We start from the raw sequence: 16,272 nt of genomic DNA, 5'->3' as shown, positions 1-16,272 counted from the left end.
AATAACAATGGAAAACAAAAAAACATCAACTAAAAAGGATTAGATAGTCAAAAGTTCAGTACTCCATCACTTTAGCCTCGGCGGATAATGACTGAAACCATTGATTTGGGAACCTCCTGGATATGTCAACTACTTCCTTCCTCGTGTTTGGGCAAAGGATTCCCTTGGATTCTCGGTTGCTTGTCGTCGAATGCTAACCATCCAGCATCTCTTAATGATTGCACTTTATGCTTGAAGGCCCAACATCAGTCAATAGTATGGCCGGGAGAGTTAGCATAGTACTCACAACGAACCCCAGGATCATACCACTGTGGAGGAGGGTTCGCAACGGGCGTCCTAGGGATTGCAGATACCATCCCCTTTTCCCGCAGCTGAGGAAATAATTCGGCATATGTCATGGGAATGGGGTCCACCCTTCGGAAGTTTCTGGTCACAAACCTGTCTTGTGTTTGCTGATTTGGTGGACCAGAGTGAACAATCTGGGGCCTTGTGCCTGTATGCGCCGTTTGATTTACCATGGGCTCAAAACCAAAGTTTCTCTTGGGCCATTAGTTCCCACCTCTGGTTTACTGATTCTTCCAATTAAATTGCCCCTGTATCATTTGTGCCTCTTCTTCCTTCTTCCTATTAGTCCACCTTTTGCCTAAACCATTTTCTGAGCCACTATCCTTGACTAGGCCCACCTTGATATCGCCATCAATTCTTCCTCCCGCGGCCACAATATCCATAAAATCATGGGGAGTTGCTCCCCGAAGGTGCGTACGGTAGGGGTCTTTTAATGTGCTCACGAACAAGGAGATGGCCTCTCGGTCACTCACCGGGGGGTCCACTTGGATCGACATATCCCTCCACCTATAAGCATATTCTCTGAATGTTTCGGTGACTTCTTCTCCATCTCTTGTAGAGTCATTCGATCAGGCGCCATTTCCGTCACATGGCGGTAGTGAGTAACAAAGGCGTTGGCCAAGTCTTTCCAAGTGCGGACCCGATCCTTATCTTGCTGAATGTACCAACGGATGGCGGACCTGGTCAAACTGCTTTGAAAGCAATGCATCATTAGTTTTTCATTGTCTAAGTATGCAGCCATTGCTTGGCAGTACATCACTAAATGTGTTCGAGGGCACCGGGTCCCGTCAAACTTTTCAAAGTCCGGCATTTTGAACTTTGGCGGCAGGGTGACTTTAGGCACCAAGCAAAGGTCATTTGGATTAACTGAATCGAAAGTATTAGAACCTTCCATTGCTTTTAAGCGCTCTTCTAATACGTCACAACGATGCTCAGCCTCAGATTTGTTGATCCTCATATCAGAAGGTACTAATGGAGGAGTTCCTACTACTGGGAATCCCTGTGCTGGCATAGTAGGGATGAAAGGAGGCATATTTGGCGGTGGACCCCCCATGACACCAGGTGGCGGAATTGATGTTTGTCCATGATCTGGGGTGAACCCTAGGGGATGAGCGGGGTCCACATCTACTTCGGGATCAACATGCACTGCCTTTCCCTTGTTCATTAGTAACTCTAGAACCTTACTTATCTTGTCATTTATCTCTTCTTGTCTTTGTTCTAGACCCAAGACTCTATTTTCCAATTGTTCACTCATTTCTCTCGCTCTTCGCCTGGTATTGTACTGATGCGTGGTGGTCTCAATTATTGCTTTATATTACTCAAACCACCTCTTTGATTAGGAACTGAAAACCAAAAAATTTCCTTTTTTAGAACCATGAATGCACAATTATGTACTGCATGAGTGAAAGCGTTTTGATGCATGATTAGGGTATGCAATAGGTGTTTATGCATGAATGCAACTAGTGCACTTACATATACAAACAAAGATATAAACGTGCATGCAGCCTATCATGCATGACTATGTATGAAATGAAATGCATGAATATGATGTCCTAAATTACTACTTAGCTAGAATTCTAGAAAAATCCCACTAATGAAACGGGTCAAGATTAACATGACCATTGATGGGCCACGATTTCAATTCAATTTCTCCCTTACCCATTCATTTCCTTGATGATGGTCCATGTACCTCAGATTCTATAAAGGGTCAAATTATGTTCTGAGGTTAGGGTTGACCCAGGCTAGTCAACCCATTGGATTCATTCAATGTGTACTTGGGGACTTTAGTGTGCACTTGGGCCTCAAGTATTTTAAAATATGGGCTTCGAGCTATTTCATGATGGGTTAAGGCCCTAGTTGAAAAGGAATTGGGCTTGGATTACTTGAAAAAATGTTGGCCTAAATTTTTAGGCAATGGGGTTGAAGTCCTCTTTTGAAATCTGGGTTTGCCCCTTTTTGAAACTTAGGCATGGGCCGAGTTTTTGCTTAAGAAAAGGTCAGGGCCAAGATTTGTTTTTAAAGAATTGGGCACGAGTTATTTGAAAAGGGTTGGGCCGACCCATATTTTTAAAATATTTGGGCCAAGTGCTTCCTTTTTTTTTTTTGAAAGGATGGGCCATGGTCTCATTATTGGGCTTTTTTAGAATACTAGCTAAGTAGTATGTAAGTCTAAAATGGATGCAGCATACATGTTATAATACAAGGTATCTCACAGCATATATACAATAGACGGTATGGGGATAAGGATGTCCCAACCTAGGGTAGGTATGTATATACAGGGTTTGTCATGGCACTATCCTAGTTAAGGAAAACTATATACAAGTATGTGTGGGTAAGCTCTAATCCCTATATACAAAGGTTCCCAGCCTAAACCCTATCCTCACCCAATGGGCTTGGACAAAGTTCAAACTGAGCGGAGTGGTTCGCGCGCCCCCAAGGACCTTGTCCCATGAGGGCTAACAGTACTGTGCTCCTTTCTAATCCTAAAGGGTGAAGCCCGGGTAGAGGGCTAGTGAGAGTGTGTGAATTCAAATTTTAACCTAATCCTGCTATCCCCACATTTATTCACATGCTATTAAGAATATGGACACAAGATATCTACAATTAATATATATATTCAAAAAATAAGGAAACACAATATATGCAATTAATATGTTTATTCAAAAAAAAAAATTTGGAAACAAAAAATAAGGAAACGAAATATTTACGATTAGTACACAAAATATCTATAATTAATATGCTTATTCAAAATATCTACAATTAATATGCTTATTCAAAATATTTGGAAACAAAATATCCACAATTAATATTCAAAAACTTAGGAAACAAAATATTTTTAATTAATTAAGGTTATTTACAAATTATGAAAGTAAAATATCTACAATTCATCAAAGTTACTTGCAAATTACAATATTCACAAAATAAAGAGTAATTAAAAGATTTATTAAATTAGAACATGGGATAATTTCTAATTAATTAATGGCTCGACTCTCTAAAGTCCCCAGCGGAGTCGCCAAGCTGTCGCGACGTCCCGGGAGCGCGTGTGCCCCGAGCGGCGAAATAAAAATCAATTTTAATTTTCAATTAAAAATAAGATTATCGGAGTGGCCACTAACCTTTAGTGCGGTTAGAACACATGATTACTACCTCGTTAGGGGTAGAATCGGTCTACATTACCAGAGTTGGGGTCGGGAGTTCGATTACGTAAGGGGAAGGTACGAGCACCCCCTACGCACCCGTTCTTACGAACGATACCTAATTAATTTGAAATTATCCCTTAGTTAATCTAATAATTCTTTAAATTACTCCTTTTTATGAATTTATAAATACATAGAGAAAATAAATAAATAAATATATACATATATTCCCTCAGAGCTTAAGGTACGTGAAGCCCGAAGGCTCATAACCCCCGCATTTAAATCATAGGGATATACCCACACAAAAATACTTACTAAAATAATATCAAAATATTAGAAATAATAGATATCTCGATACAAAATATAAACATAGGGTATAGTTGAGAATTCCATAAATATGTGAAAGTAATATCCCTAACATATTATAATGATAATATATTACCTGTAATAATAATACTACTATAATAATAACACGTATATATCTCATAATATTAATAACACATAAATACCAATATGATATTATAATACCACTTTAATATATATATATATATATATACATCATAACACGTAAATATAAATACTATACCATAATAATACTACTAGACTAATAATACATATATATATCATATTTTCACTAACTATACAATATGATAATAATATATCTTAACAAATACATGCAAAAACCCTAACTATAAATAATCAAAATTTTAACATAATTCTAATGAAACCCTGTTAATATTGACAATAAAGGAAACATGACAATAAATCAAACCCTAAAAGTTAAATATAAACAAACATGGAAACAAATAAGACGAAATTATGGCATTTATACAAATCTAAAAATAAATATACAATGATATGGAAATAATCAAACCCTAAAAAAAAATTCAACATGCAATAAAATGGAAATAAATCAAAAATCCTAAAAATATGTACTAATAATTTGGAAACATAACAAACCCTAAAGTTAAAATGCGATAATAATATGGAAACACTCATAACCCTAAAATTAATAAACGATCTATATAAAGGCAATCGAATCCTAAAAATATTAATAACATGCTAATTATAATAACGATGATATAACAATAATAAAAAATATGCTCATATTTATACATAAACAATGTACTTAATACTACCAATAATGTACAAATAATATAATATTTACACTAACACAATTCATCTAATAGTTATACTAATAAATTAACAATGATATAACCAATACTAGTATACAAACCAATAATAATATTAACAATGCCAATAATAACATTATTACTTTTAGTACTATACAAACAATATAATATTATTACTAACATAATAATAATATTGTTAAATAATAATATCATAACATTACTGTTTACAAATAATACCATAATATTGCTAATAATCATATACAGGGAATAATAATATTTAATATGATCAATATAAAGGAAAAAAAATATATATATATATATATATACCTATTAACACTAACAGTAATATATATATATATATATATGTATATATGTGCACAATATAAAAGAAAATATATATATATACATATTAACACTAACAGTAATATATATGTATATTTATGTGTGCTGTGTGTACAACAGTGTGCGTGAGTGTGTGCAGAGAGCAGGGAGACTCACAAGGGTGGCTCACGGCTGGGCGGTCGTAAGGGGTGACCGGAAAGAGGGTGGCCGGAGCTCGTGGGTGTTGAGGCGATGATGACAGAAACGGCGAGTGATGGAGGGCGTTGTTGACGGTGCCGGTTGCTGGAACAGGGGCTGGCCGAGGAGTTGCTGGACAGAGGCGGTACTTGCAGTGGCGACAGCGAGTGGAGAGTTGCAGAGGGTCTCCGAGGATTCTTCGGGTGTGGCTATTGTAGCGGGGCCGCTTGGATGGATGACTGGAGCACTGCAGACGGTGATGGTGGCCGGCGAGCTTGAGATGGTAACGGCGTACGAGGAGGTTGCTGGGCACGGGCTGGACGTGGGTGGAGCAGGCGGTGACGGGAGCTGTGGTGAGCAAGGAATGGTCGTGAGATAGGAGTAGGGGACTGTGGTGCTGGCCGTCGAGTGGGAGGGTGGTCGGAGATGGAGGTTGGCAGCGGGGGTGCCCGTGGTGATGATGGCCTCTCGGCTGGATCGTGAGTGAGGGAGAGAAGCGTGAGGGCGATGGGAGAATGAGGGAGGTGCTGTGGTTGGGAGGCGCTGTGGGTAAGAAGAAGAAGATGGAGAAGGAGGCACATAACGGAGAGGAGTGGCGGCTGTGCGTGAGAGAGCTGCTGGCTAGGTTTTTTTCTTTTTGGTTTCCTTGGCCGTGCCCCCCCGCTATGTGTTGGCCTCTCCTCTTATAAATGAATTTTTTTTTTATTTTTTTTTTGAAAACCCTAGAAAGAATTTCCTTTTTTGATTTTATTTTTCTTTTTCTCTTTTTTTATGCTTTTATTCTTATGGTAATAATGAAAAAGGAAATAATAATAATAATAATAATAATTATCATAATAATATATGTATCCATAAGATAATAATAATAATAATAATACTACTAATAGTAAATAATAATAAATAATTATAGTAAAAAAATAAAAATGAAGATACTATCGATAAAATAATAATAATAATATTAATAAAAATAAAGTAATAATACTAATATTAAAAGTAATAAATAATAATAATAATAATAATAATAATAATAATAATAATAATAATAATAATAATGATAACATTACCAAAAATAATAAAAATAATAATAGCCAAAATAAGATACTAAAGCTAATAATAATAATAATAATAATAATAATATATCAAAAGCAATAAAATAAATGAAAAAATAATTATAGTAAAGTAAATAAAATAAGGATAATAAAAGTACTAGTAATAATAACAAAAATGAAAAATAATAATAATAATGATAATAAAAATACTAGCAAAATAATAGTAAAGTAATAATAATATAGGAAAATAATAATAATAATAATAATAATAATAATAATAATAATAATAATAATAATAAGGTAATAATAATAATAATGAAAATAAAAAGGGGGAACCCCGTGTTCTATTTGGCTAGGGCAAAAATAGGGTGTCTACACCCGAAAATCCTTGTACATCTTAGTACTACCCGGACGAACAATATATAGAGATCTATGAGCTTCTTCCAGAATAACCTTCTTAATCTCAAGATCGGCAGGTACACACAATATGGTACAAAACCTCAATGCTCTGTCATTGGAAATATTGAAATCTGTCTTTTGATCATCTCATACTTTTTCCATAAGCTTAACTAATTCCGCATCCTCTTTTTGGGTTGCTTTAATTTTGTCTTGTAAAGTTAGTTGTAAAATCAGATTGGCGATAAATGCTTGATGGTCACCCTCCACCAACTCTACATCAAGCCTCTCTAGATCCATCTAGATTGGGTGCTGTATTTCCACTGCACCTACTAATGAATTCATTAACTTCCGTCTCAAAGCATCAACCACCACTTTACCTCCCCTAGACAGTAGCTGATGACGCAATCATAATCCTTGATCAACTCCAAGCACCTTCTCTACCTCACATTCAAATATTTATGTGTAAAGAAATACTTCAGGCTTTTTTGGTTGATAAATATCTCACACCTAGCCCCGTACAAATAATGCCTCCATATCTTCAGTGGGTGGACTACCGCCGCCAATTCTAGATCATGCATGAGATAGTTCTTCTCATATTCTTTAAGATGCCTAGATGCATAAGAAACAACTCTTCCATGCTACATCAACACGAACCCAAGTCCCCTCTGGGACGCATCACTATATATTACAAACCCCTCCTCTCCTAATGAAATGGCGAATACTTGAGTAGTAATCAACTGCTGCTTCAACTTTTGGAAGCTCTGCTCACATTCATCAGACCATTCAAATCTCACATTCTTCCTCGCGAGTCATGTCAAGGGCCTCAGAGTCTAGAAAAACCATCTACAAAATGCCGATAATACCCCGCCAGACCTAGAAAACTCCAAATCTCCTGGACATTCCTCGGCCTTGCCCAATCCACCACTGGTTTTATCTTACTTAGATCAACGGATATGCCATCCCCAGAGGCCACATGCCCTAGAAAAGTAATCTGAATTAGCCAAAATTCACATTTCTTGAATTTCACATACAACTTTCTTTCTTTCAATATCTGCAACACCAGTTTCAAAAGATGCTCGTGTTCCTCAAAGCTCCTCGAATAGATCAGTATATCATCTTTAAAAACTACCATACTCTGGTCTAAATACTAATAGAACACCTGATTCGTCATATCCATAAATGTTGCCATGGCATTAGCCAAACCAAATGGCATCACGAGAAACTCATAGTGCCCATACCTTATCCTAAAAGTTGTCTTCGATATATTCTCCACTTTAATGTTCATTTGGTGATAACCTGATCAGAGGTCAATTTTAGAATAAAATTGAGTCCCTTGGGGCTGATAAAATAAATCATCAATTCTGGGAAGAAGATATTTATTCTTTATCATCACTTTATTTATCTCTCGGTAATTAATACACATCTTCATGGTCACATCCTTCTTCTTTACAAATAACACCAGTACTCCCCAAGGCGACACACTGGGTGTTAGAATTGGTGTATTGCCAAGAGGGGGGGTGAATTGGAATTTTAAAATTTATCACCTAGGTTATGCCGGATAAACAGCAGTATATACACAACCTAGGGTCTGCCTATTCAATTTCCAAATGCGTAGATAAGTATAATGTGAAATTTAAGTCATACGCATCATTCACCCATAACATACATGTGCGGCTAATATAAAGTGCGGAAATATAAATGAACACACGATATGTTATCGGGGTTCGGCCAACCGTGCCTACGTCCCCGCCTCAAGCTCGCAAGCTAGAGGATTCCACTAAGAGCTCACTTAAGGGTGGAGCGGCACCGTTTACAACCAGGTCAAATTAACACAGGGCTGACCTCAACCTTAACCAGGTCAATTAGCGGGGCTGACCTCAACCTACACGCCTTAACAGGACGACGCACCTAGCTTTCCTAACCGGGTCTAAGCCAATCCGGGACTATTCCAGGGCTAGTCTCCCTCTTCAGACCCGTGCCTGGAAATACAACCAATGTGTATTATACTGAAATGGTACAGTGATTGTGCTTTCAAGTAAAGCAGATATGTACCCAAATTCGCGCAATAATATACACCACAAATATGAAATAATTTGTAAGCTCAGTGTGGTCTAAGATGTCAACTCTCAAATAGATTTACTATCGTTGTAATGAGTGCGTGAGAGTGCAAACCTAAATGATCTTTGTATCACAAGATATTCAATCTAAGTGCTCAAACAAAGATATCATCCAGACTTCATATATTTCAATCAACAAGTTTTCTCAATACACATATGTATATGAAGCTCTAGCAACGTATAAGTTTGGTTTGCAAAAGGATATTCAATCTTTGTATTCAGCAAAAGATATATGAGTTAACGAGTATTGCAACAAAGATTTTATCACACTATCAAATATCTCATCAAATATTTTCAAGATTAATAACACAGTAGATATTTGAAAATGTTTTGCAACCAAAATACAAATACTATCTTCTTAAGATGTTGCAATGGAGGTGCAAATCTTAGAAGATCTATCAAAGTTTTCTTAGGATAGACTTATTAATAAAGTCCCCTAAGAATACTCAAGGTTTAGCTCTCAAGGATAATAAAACAATCAAATATGAATGGGAGAGCAAACCTACTTAGACTAGCACTCAATCAACTTACAAAGGGTTTAATTTGTATGAGAAGGTAAGTATGAGTGTAGGAGGCTTAAGAATGAGTATTATAGGGTTTTGGATTTTCAAAGAATTTTCCCTGATCAAAGTGGCTAATCCTCTTTTAATCTTTGCAAATGTACCCATATATATAGCCATGGAAGGAAATATGACCGTTGGGGACCTATAGGGTATTTTTAGAAAAGTTTAATGACATTTAAGGTATTTTAACCCTGTTTAGAAAAATATTATCCACGGTAAAAATGGGAACAACCCGAGAGGTCCGGTCGACCAAAAGTGGTTCGGTCGACCAGGACTCAAGTGGCTCGGTCGACCAGGGGAATTTTGAACTGAGTGGTCGGTCGACCGGGCAAGGGCGATTTTCAAAAACTCCGAGGTTCGGTCGACCGGGGCCTTTTTGAACTGTATGGCTCGGTCTACCAGACCGTTGGGAATCCTGCCAAGACCCCTCGGTCGACCAGGCAGTTGGAGTACAAATATGGTCGGTCGACTGGGAGGTCAAAATGTTGACTCCCAGGTGGTTCGGTCGACCGAGGTCAAATGACCTATAAGGGCTCGGTCGACCGGGCCTGGGTCAAATAGTTGACCCGGACCAGTTTCGGTCGACGGGGCCAAATTGAACTGAGTTGGCCGGTCGACCGAAAGTGCACCAAATGTGCATTTCGGTCCCTTCTTTCAACATTTAAACCCTATTCAAGTGCCTATTACATACAAGTGCAAAAGTGAGAGTCCTAAGGTCACTTGGGTCCCATTTCGAAACACCGGAAAACTCCGGTATCGATCGACCGAAGGTCGACCGATGGTTCACCCTAAGGTCTTTCTATGGTTCGGTTTGAGCTTGCAAATTAAATCATGTTTGTGATGTGTGTGCTTATTACAAACCGAAGAACCCTAATTACTATTACAGACAATTTTACTGAACATTATTACAATTAAGAGTTATGAAATTGTCTTCAAGCCTTTCTTGCTTTTGTGCACATCTTGATCTTATCATTCTTGATTCCTGCACAAAAACTCAAATGCTCATTAGATTCAATGAGTATTTGTCAAAACCGGGCGTGACCAATAAGGTCAACACTGGGCCTGATAAATCCTTTATCTAATAGCTTCTGCAACTTAACATTTAACTCCTTCAATTCAGTTGGATCCATTCTATAAGGTGCTCTAGATATTGGTGTCATCCTTGGAAGTAGATCAGTTGCAAATTATATCTCCCGATCTGGCAGTAAACCAAGTAACTCATCTAGAAAAACCTATGAAAATTCTCTAACCATCTGGATATTAGCCTGTTTCAATTCTTCCTTTGGCATCTCCTTTATATAGGCCACATATCCTAGGCAACCACTCAAAAGCAACCTCCTCGCCTGGATGGCAGATAGAAACTGTGGTGGAGCACGCACACGTGACCCCACAAATCTATATTCTTACTCCCTGGGAGGTCTAAACACCACTCCCCTTTGATGACAATCGATGCTGGCATAGTGAGCAACTAGCCAGTCCATTCCTAGAATTACTTCAAATCCATGCAACTCCAACACTACTAGATCAGCTGACAGATACCTCCCTTGAATTATCATGAGGCAGTTCTGAATTACTCTTTGAAAAATCCCTACCACCCCTGTCGGCGTAGCTACTGATAAACTAACTCCCAACTGCTGAGTTTCAAACCCACACAATTTCACAAATTCTCGAGCAATAAAAGAGTGGGTCTTCCCTGAATTAAACAATATAATAGCTTTAAATGACAATATTGAGACACTACCTGTCACGATGTCTCCGGCTACCTCCGCATCTCCGAGTGTCAATGCATAAACTTGTGTTAGAATGGCATTCCTCTGATGTCCACCATGAGGTTCCTGGTGACCTCCTCTATATGGCCTCAGAGCAAATGCTATCGCATGCGGTGCTTGGCAATCTCTCGCTATATGCCCTGTCTGATAGCGCTGATAAAAAACTGTCTCCCTGAGCCAACACTCTTCCAAATGTCTTTTGTAACATGTAGGGCAAGGAGGGGGCATCTGTCTGCCCTGTCCTGCTCGATCTCCTCCTCCTGGTCTCTATCCCCCTCTACTGTCATATCTCCTTTAAGGCCCTCTACTGGATCTGACCTAAAATCCTGAAGGTACTGGCCTCTTCCCCTAACTCTGCGCTATAGCACCCGTCTACGTGCCACTCTCTATCATTGCAGCTCTGTCAACCACCTCTACAAATGTCTAAGCCCTGAAGCCGATAAACTGCTCAAATAGATTCTAGCTCAAGCCTTCCTCAAATTTCCTTGCCATCTTCTCCTTATTCGATGCTAGATGTGGGGCAAACCGGGACAGCTCAATAAACTTGGTTACATACTGTTGCATCGTCATCTGCCCCTGTGTCAGGTGTAGGAACTTTGCCGCCATAGCTCTCCTGAAAATGGCGGGGAAGTATCGATCGAAGAACAAATCCCTGAATCGACTTCATATCACCAGAATAGGGTCTGATCTCTATTCCTCAATCAACCTCGTTGATCACCCCAGCCCTTTGCTTCCTCAGTCAATTTTAAAGTCACAAACAATACTTTCTGTTCATCTATACATGGAAGCACTGCCAACATATCCTCAATGTCTCAGACCCAGTTCTCGGCTGCTAGAGGGTCCTTTCCTCTAGAAAATGACGGGGACCTCATTTGTGTTAACTGCTCAATCGTGCAGCTACTCTACCCATAGCTTCAAGGAATCTCAGCCATAATCTGCTAGGTGACGCTACACAATACTGCATCAGAATATCTACCCTCCATACTACAAGGTCCTACTCCATCACCCCTAGTATTTGTGTCATTACCCCCAAGGACTATCCTTAAAAGAAAACAACCAGTCTCAAAATTCTATCACCATTCTCACAATTAATATATATATTAATCTATAACTCATACGTCGTCCTTCTAAAATCATCTATCTCATCACCCTCAAATTCCATTTAAGATTCAATCCTACCACTCAGAAACAAGAACTAGTGATAGTGTTCATGGTTTTCCTAAAATCATCACCCCATGAAAAAAAACAAAAACAATCACAGAACTCCTGCCTCCAGGTTGCAAAATAGAATTCTAAATTCCCAACCACATCCTCCAACAATATTGTACTCATTTCTCATTCTATCTTTTTCCTATTTCCTTAACATACATTCCTATACTTTGGTATTGTATTCCATTGTTTACTAGAGTCTACAGAACCTAGCCAACCTAGACTCTGATACCAAACTGTGACGTCTCGATTTCCATAAATTTTTTTTCAAAATTTAACTTTTATCCATGCCAATCGGCCACGTCATCAGTTTTGATACCAAGAATATAACTCGACCCACATTGGGTACTGAGTATACCAGGTCATAACATAAATAAATTACCTAGCAATGGAATTCATCATATATAAACATGCCTTATCAAATACACATACCAGAGTATATTTCACCCAAATCCATACACATATCCAAAGTACATTCCCAAAAATAAAAACCCTAAAAAGTTATTTAATCCCATCTAACACACTCACCTTGTATATCAGGGTCCCAACTCCACTCTATCTGGGAGCTCTATCACCAGCTCGATCCCAGTTCCTTGAAAAGTTTAATACTTGAGTGAGACACACCTTAGTAAGATGGAATAAATTATTAACAGTGTGTGACAATATGAGCGTAGTTGTAATATTAAATAAAAGCTCTTTCAAACTTTTAATCATCTTAGAAAATAATGGTATATACATATAATCATATAGATATTAAACATAGCTTTTATAATCTTTATCCATATTTTCAAATTCATTCATTTCCCATTTCCTTATTCTTTATATTTTTTTTTCTTTTTTTCCCTTTATTTTCCATGTTTCTTTTAGTAGGCCTAGGAGTATCCTCAATACCTTGAACCATGCCATGACTGTAACTCATGGCCACTTTCCTTTCACTATCCATCCCATGGGTATCCTCAGTACCTTGTACCATGCCGTGTCTGTAACCCATGGCTGCCCTAAGGATTTTTCTCCACGCCATGCTTCCCCCCATGATTTGGGTTGTGCGGCCTGAAGACTGGATCTAACTGCGGTTGGCTGACCCGGTTAGATCAAATAACACCATAAGCATGTCTGTAGTAACGAATTGCCTGCCTCATACCCTGGTCCAGAATCCAAGGAGCAATATACGACCCTACTCTGGCCTACTCGCACTGCCACGCCACATGCTCTGTGAGTTCGTGTGGTTGCACTTTTCATTCACTAGCATCGGTACCGTGCTCGATATCATAACCCATCACTGGGATTTACATATCCATCCATCACGGTTTTTTTCCTTTTCACCATTTCACTTTCTCATATTATCATTTTCCACTTCCCTATATATACGTACATTGCAGTTGTTACATTGCAATGTTTACAATTCCAATATTCACATTCATTATTCACAAGTTAGTATTCATTTGTCAATTTCCACATTTCAGTATTCCCAGCATTTCACATCCTATTTCATCTCATAACAATATATACATACGTAAGAAAATATATTCCATTTCACATAATTCGTCAATTCCAGCAGACATATATCAATATTCAATATTTTCTTCATTTTATAAAATCATTCCCATATTTCACATATCTCTATATATACATATACTAACATATCATGCTTTCTTTGTTTCCATAAAATCCTTTTAACATCCATTTATCCCCTTTCCATTATTTTTTAGAAAATTACGTTAATATTTCTAGTTTCAACCATTTTCCAAGGATATTAATTATCATATCAATTTTTCCAATTTTACCACATTTCAAGTCATAGGCCACAATATTCATTTCATCATTTTTCAAAAATCATATGCCACACTGTATCTCATTTATCAAACATATCTTGATAATAATAATAATAATAATAATAATAATAATAATAATAATAATAATAATAATAATTCAGGAAATTATAATAATCATTTTCACAACTAAATCAACCAATATTTCACGAAAATCCTACTATAATTTATGACCCTTACCTGTCTTACTAAGATGCCCATACAGTTCAATCCTGAGCTCGTGGCATTTCTAGCACAAAAACCTACAATTTCCATTTCCCCAAAACATTCAACAGAATTCCAACATAATTTCCATAAAACATTTCCTAGTCTCCCAATAACCCAAATAAATTGTTAAACTCCAAAATAATTAACTTACCTTATTTTCCTGAACTATGCCTGCAAGGTCTTGAAATTACACCTGCGACGCTTACCCGAGCCTTGAATTCAATAACCCTAATTCAACCACGGAATGCCCAATATTTAACATTTCCAAATCTACAATAATTAAATAATAATTAGCCTTTTAATAACTTCCTTTGCCTAATTTTGAGGTTATGTCTATGACGACCCCACGAGAAATCCGCTCCGCTAGACTTGTAGAGAATCATCCGTAAATTCTCGTGGTAGTGTTTGATCATCAATTAGGCTTAAGATTTACGAGAAATTGAGGTAAAAGTAAGAATTGAGCTTACCCCTGGAGATATGCATATGCTACTCCTATGACAAATCTGCTCCGGTGGAAATGTCGATGGCGGAAAATGGAGTCCAATGATATTTTTTGATTTTCGGTTGGACAAAAATCAGCCTAAAATTTAAAGAGAGTGGGAGAGAGAGAGGGGCAAAGGGAACGAGAGGGAGCGTGAGAGATGGGGCGTCTCTATCTAAAATTTGAAATGTCTCCTGAAGCTTCTCAGCTTCAGGAGATGTTATATATACTTATATAATATATTCTATTATATTATTATAAATTAACATATTATATTATATTTATATATTATTATATTATATTATATAATTAATTATAAATATTTATTTATTTTAATTAATTTAATTAATTATTTTATTTATTTATTTATTTAATCTATTTTATTATTTATTTATTTATTTATTTTTATTTTTAAATTTTTAGGACCCACTACATCCTCCTATAATAATTATTTTTGAAATGTTACATTTATAGAATTTTTAGGATTAGTTTCCTTGTTCCCTAAGTTACTTGGAGTGTCCACCAAGTTTTTATTAACAATTATATTTAAAAAACTCATTTTTAGAATTTTCCCATTGAAGTTTAAAAATTCAAATCCCGTGGAGTCAATCGGCTGGACATGCAATTGGGCAGTTCATTTCTCAGAGTCAGTTGGCTGGACAGGCGTCCAAGGCCTTTCTGTTTGCCAAAAATTAAATTCTGTAAAATGTTAGTCGGCTAACTCAACCACGTTCAAAATAGTCAGTCGGTTGGACAGAATAGGTTTGTTAGTTGGCTGACTCATTTTAGTTCAAACTGTTAGTCAGCTGAGCAGGTTTATTCATTCTTGTTCTTTTGTTAGTCTGCTGGCCAATCTTAGTGTGTTCTTGTCAGTCGGTTGACCAATTTCATTTTCTAAAAAAAAAAAAACTTTCATTTTTTTTATTTGTAAACTCTAGTTATTTGAAAGGCTCAAATATAACTTTTCAAAAACATTTTCAAGGGTTTTTCAAGAACTGGTCTCTAAGTCTTTGTATCCTAAAGAGCTTCAAAAATTTTTCAAAAGATATTTAAAATATAAAGCACTTAGATAAAGATTTCTAAGACTTTGGACATTTTTGGCGCTTGAGTCTTCATGCTTATTTTTTGAGCTCTCTCGCTTTGTGTTTTTTTCTACTCTCTTGATTTTCTTTTCTCTGGCTCTCTTGTCTTCAAGCTTTAAGCTTCTCTTTAACATCCACACTCTCATGATCTTCAAGCTTTAATAGATATCATCTTTGCATCCATGCTTTGACTCATCTTTGTGATCATTTTACTTTGTATTCTCATTCTTAAATTCTGAAATATCATTTCTCAACCAAATATATTAAGTTCCACTTGTTTGTTAGCATCAAAATAGGATATTAGGCCTTGTAAGACCAACAATCTCCTCATTTTTAATGACGAAAAATATGGAGCAAAAATATGAGTAAGTCTTAAAAAACTCCCACTTACAATAAGCATCATCTTAACAATATTTGTAATTTCAAGATCAAT

At 36.9% G+C, this 16,272-nt stretch overlaps 1 protein-coding gene across 1 annotated transcript; it reads right to left on the bottom strand.

Annotated features, from left to right (window-relative positions):
• Positions 1–10,665: 10,665 nt before the first annotated feature.
• On the bottom strand, positions 10,666–11,259 carry LOC131162702 (uncharacterized). The gene is made up of 2 exons (XM_058119306.1): positions 11,004–11,259; positions 10,666–10,955 (listed from the first exon to the last, which is right to left on the bottom strand). Exons 1-2 carry the CDS (start codon positions 11,257–11,259, stop codon positions 10,666–10,668), a joined length of 546 nt encoding a protein of 181 aa, XP_057975289.1.
• Between the last annotated feature and the right edge of the window lie 5,013 nt (positions 11,260–16,272).

The sequence above is a fragment of the Malania oleifera genome, chromosome 8, assembly GCF_029873635.1.
Source record: "Malania oleifera isolate guangnan ecotype guangnan chromosome 8, ASM2987363v1, whole genome shotgun sequence".
Taxonomy (NCBI): domain Eukaryota; kingdom Viridiplantae; phylum Streptophyta; class Magnoliopsida; order Santalales; family Ximeniaceae; genus Malania; species Malania oleifera.
This window is presented reverse-complemented; position numbering and strand designations above follow the sequence as displayed.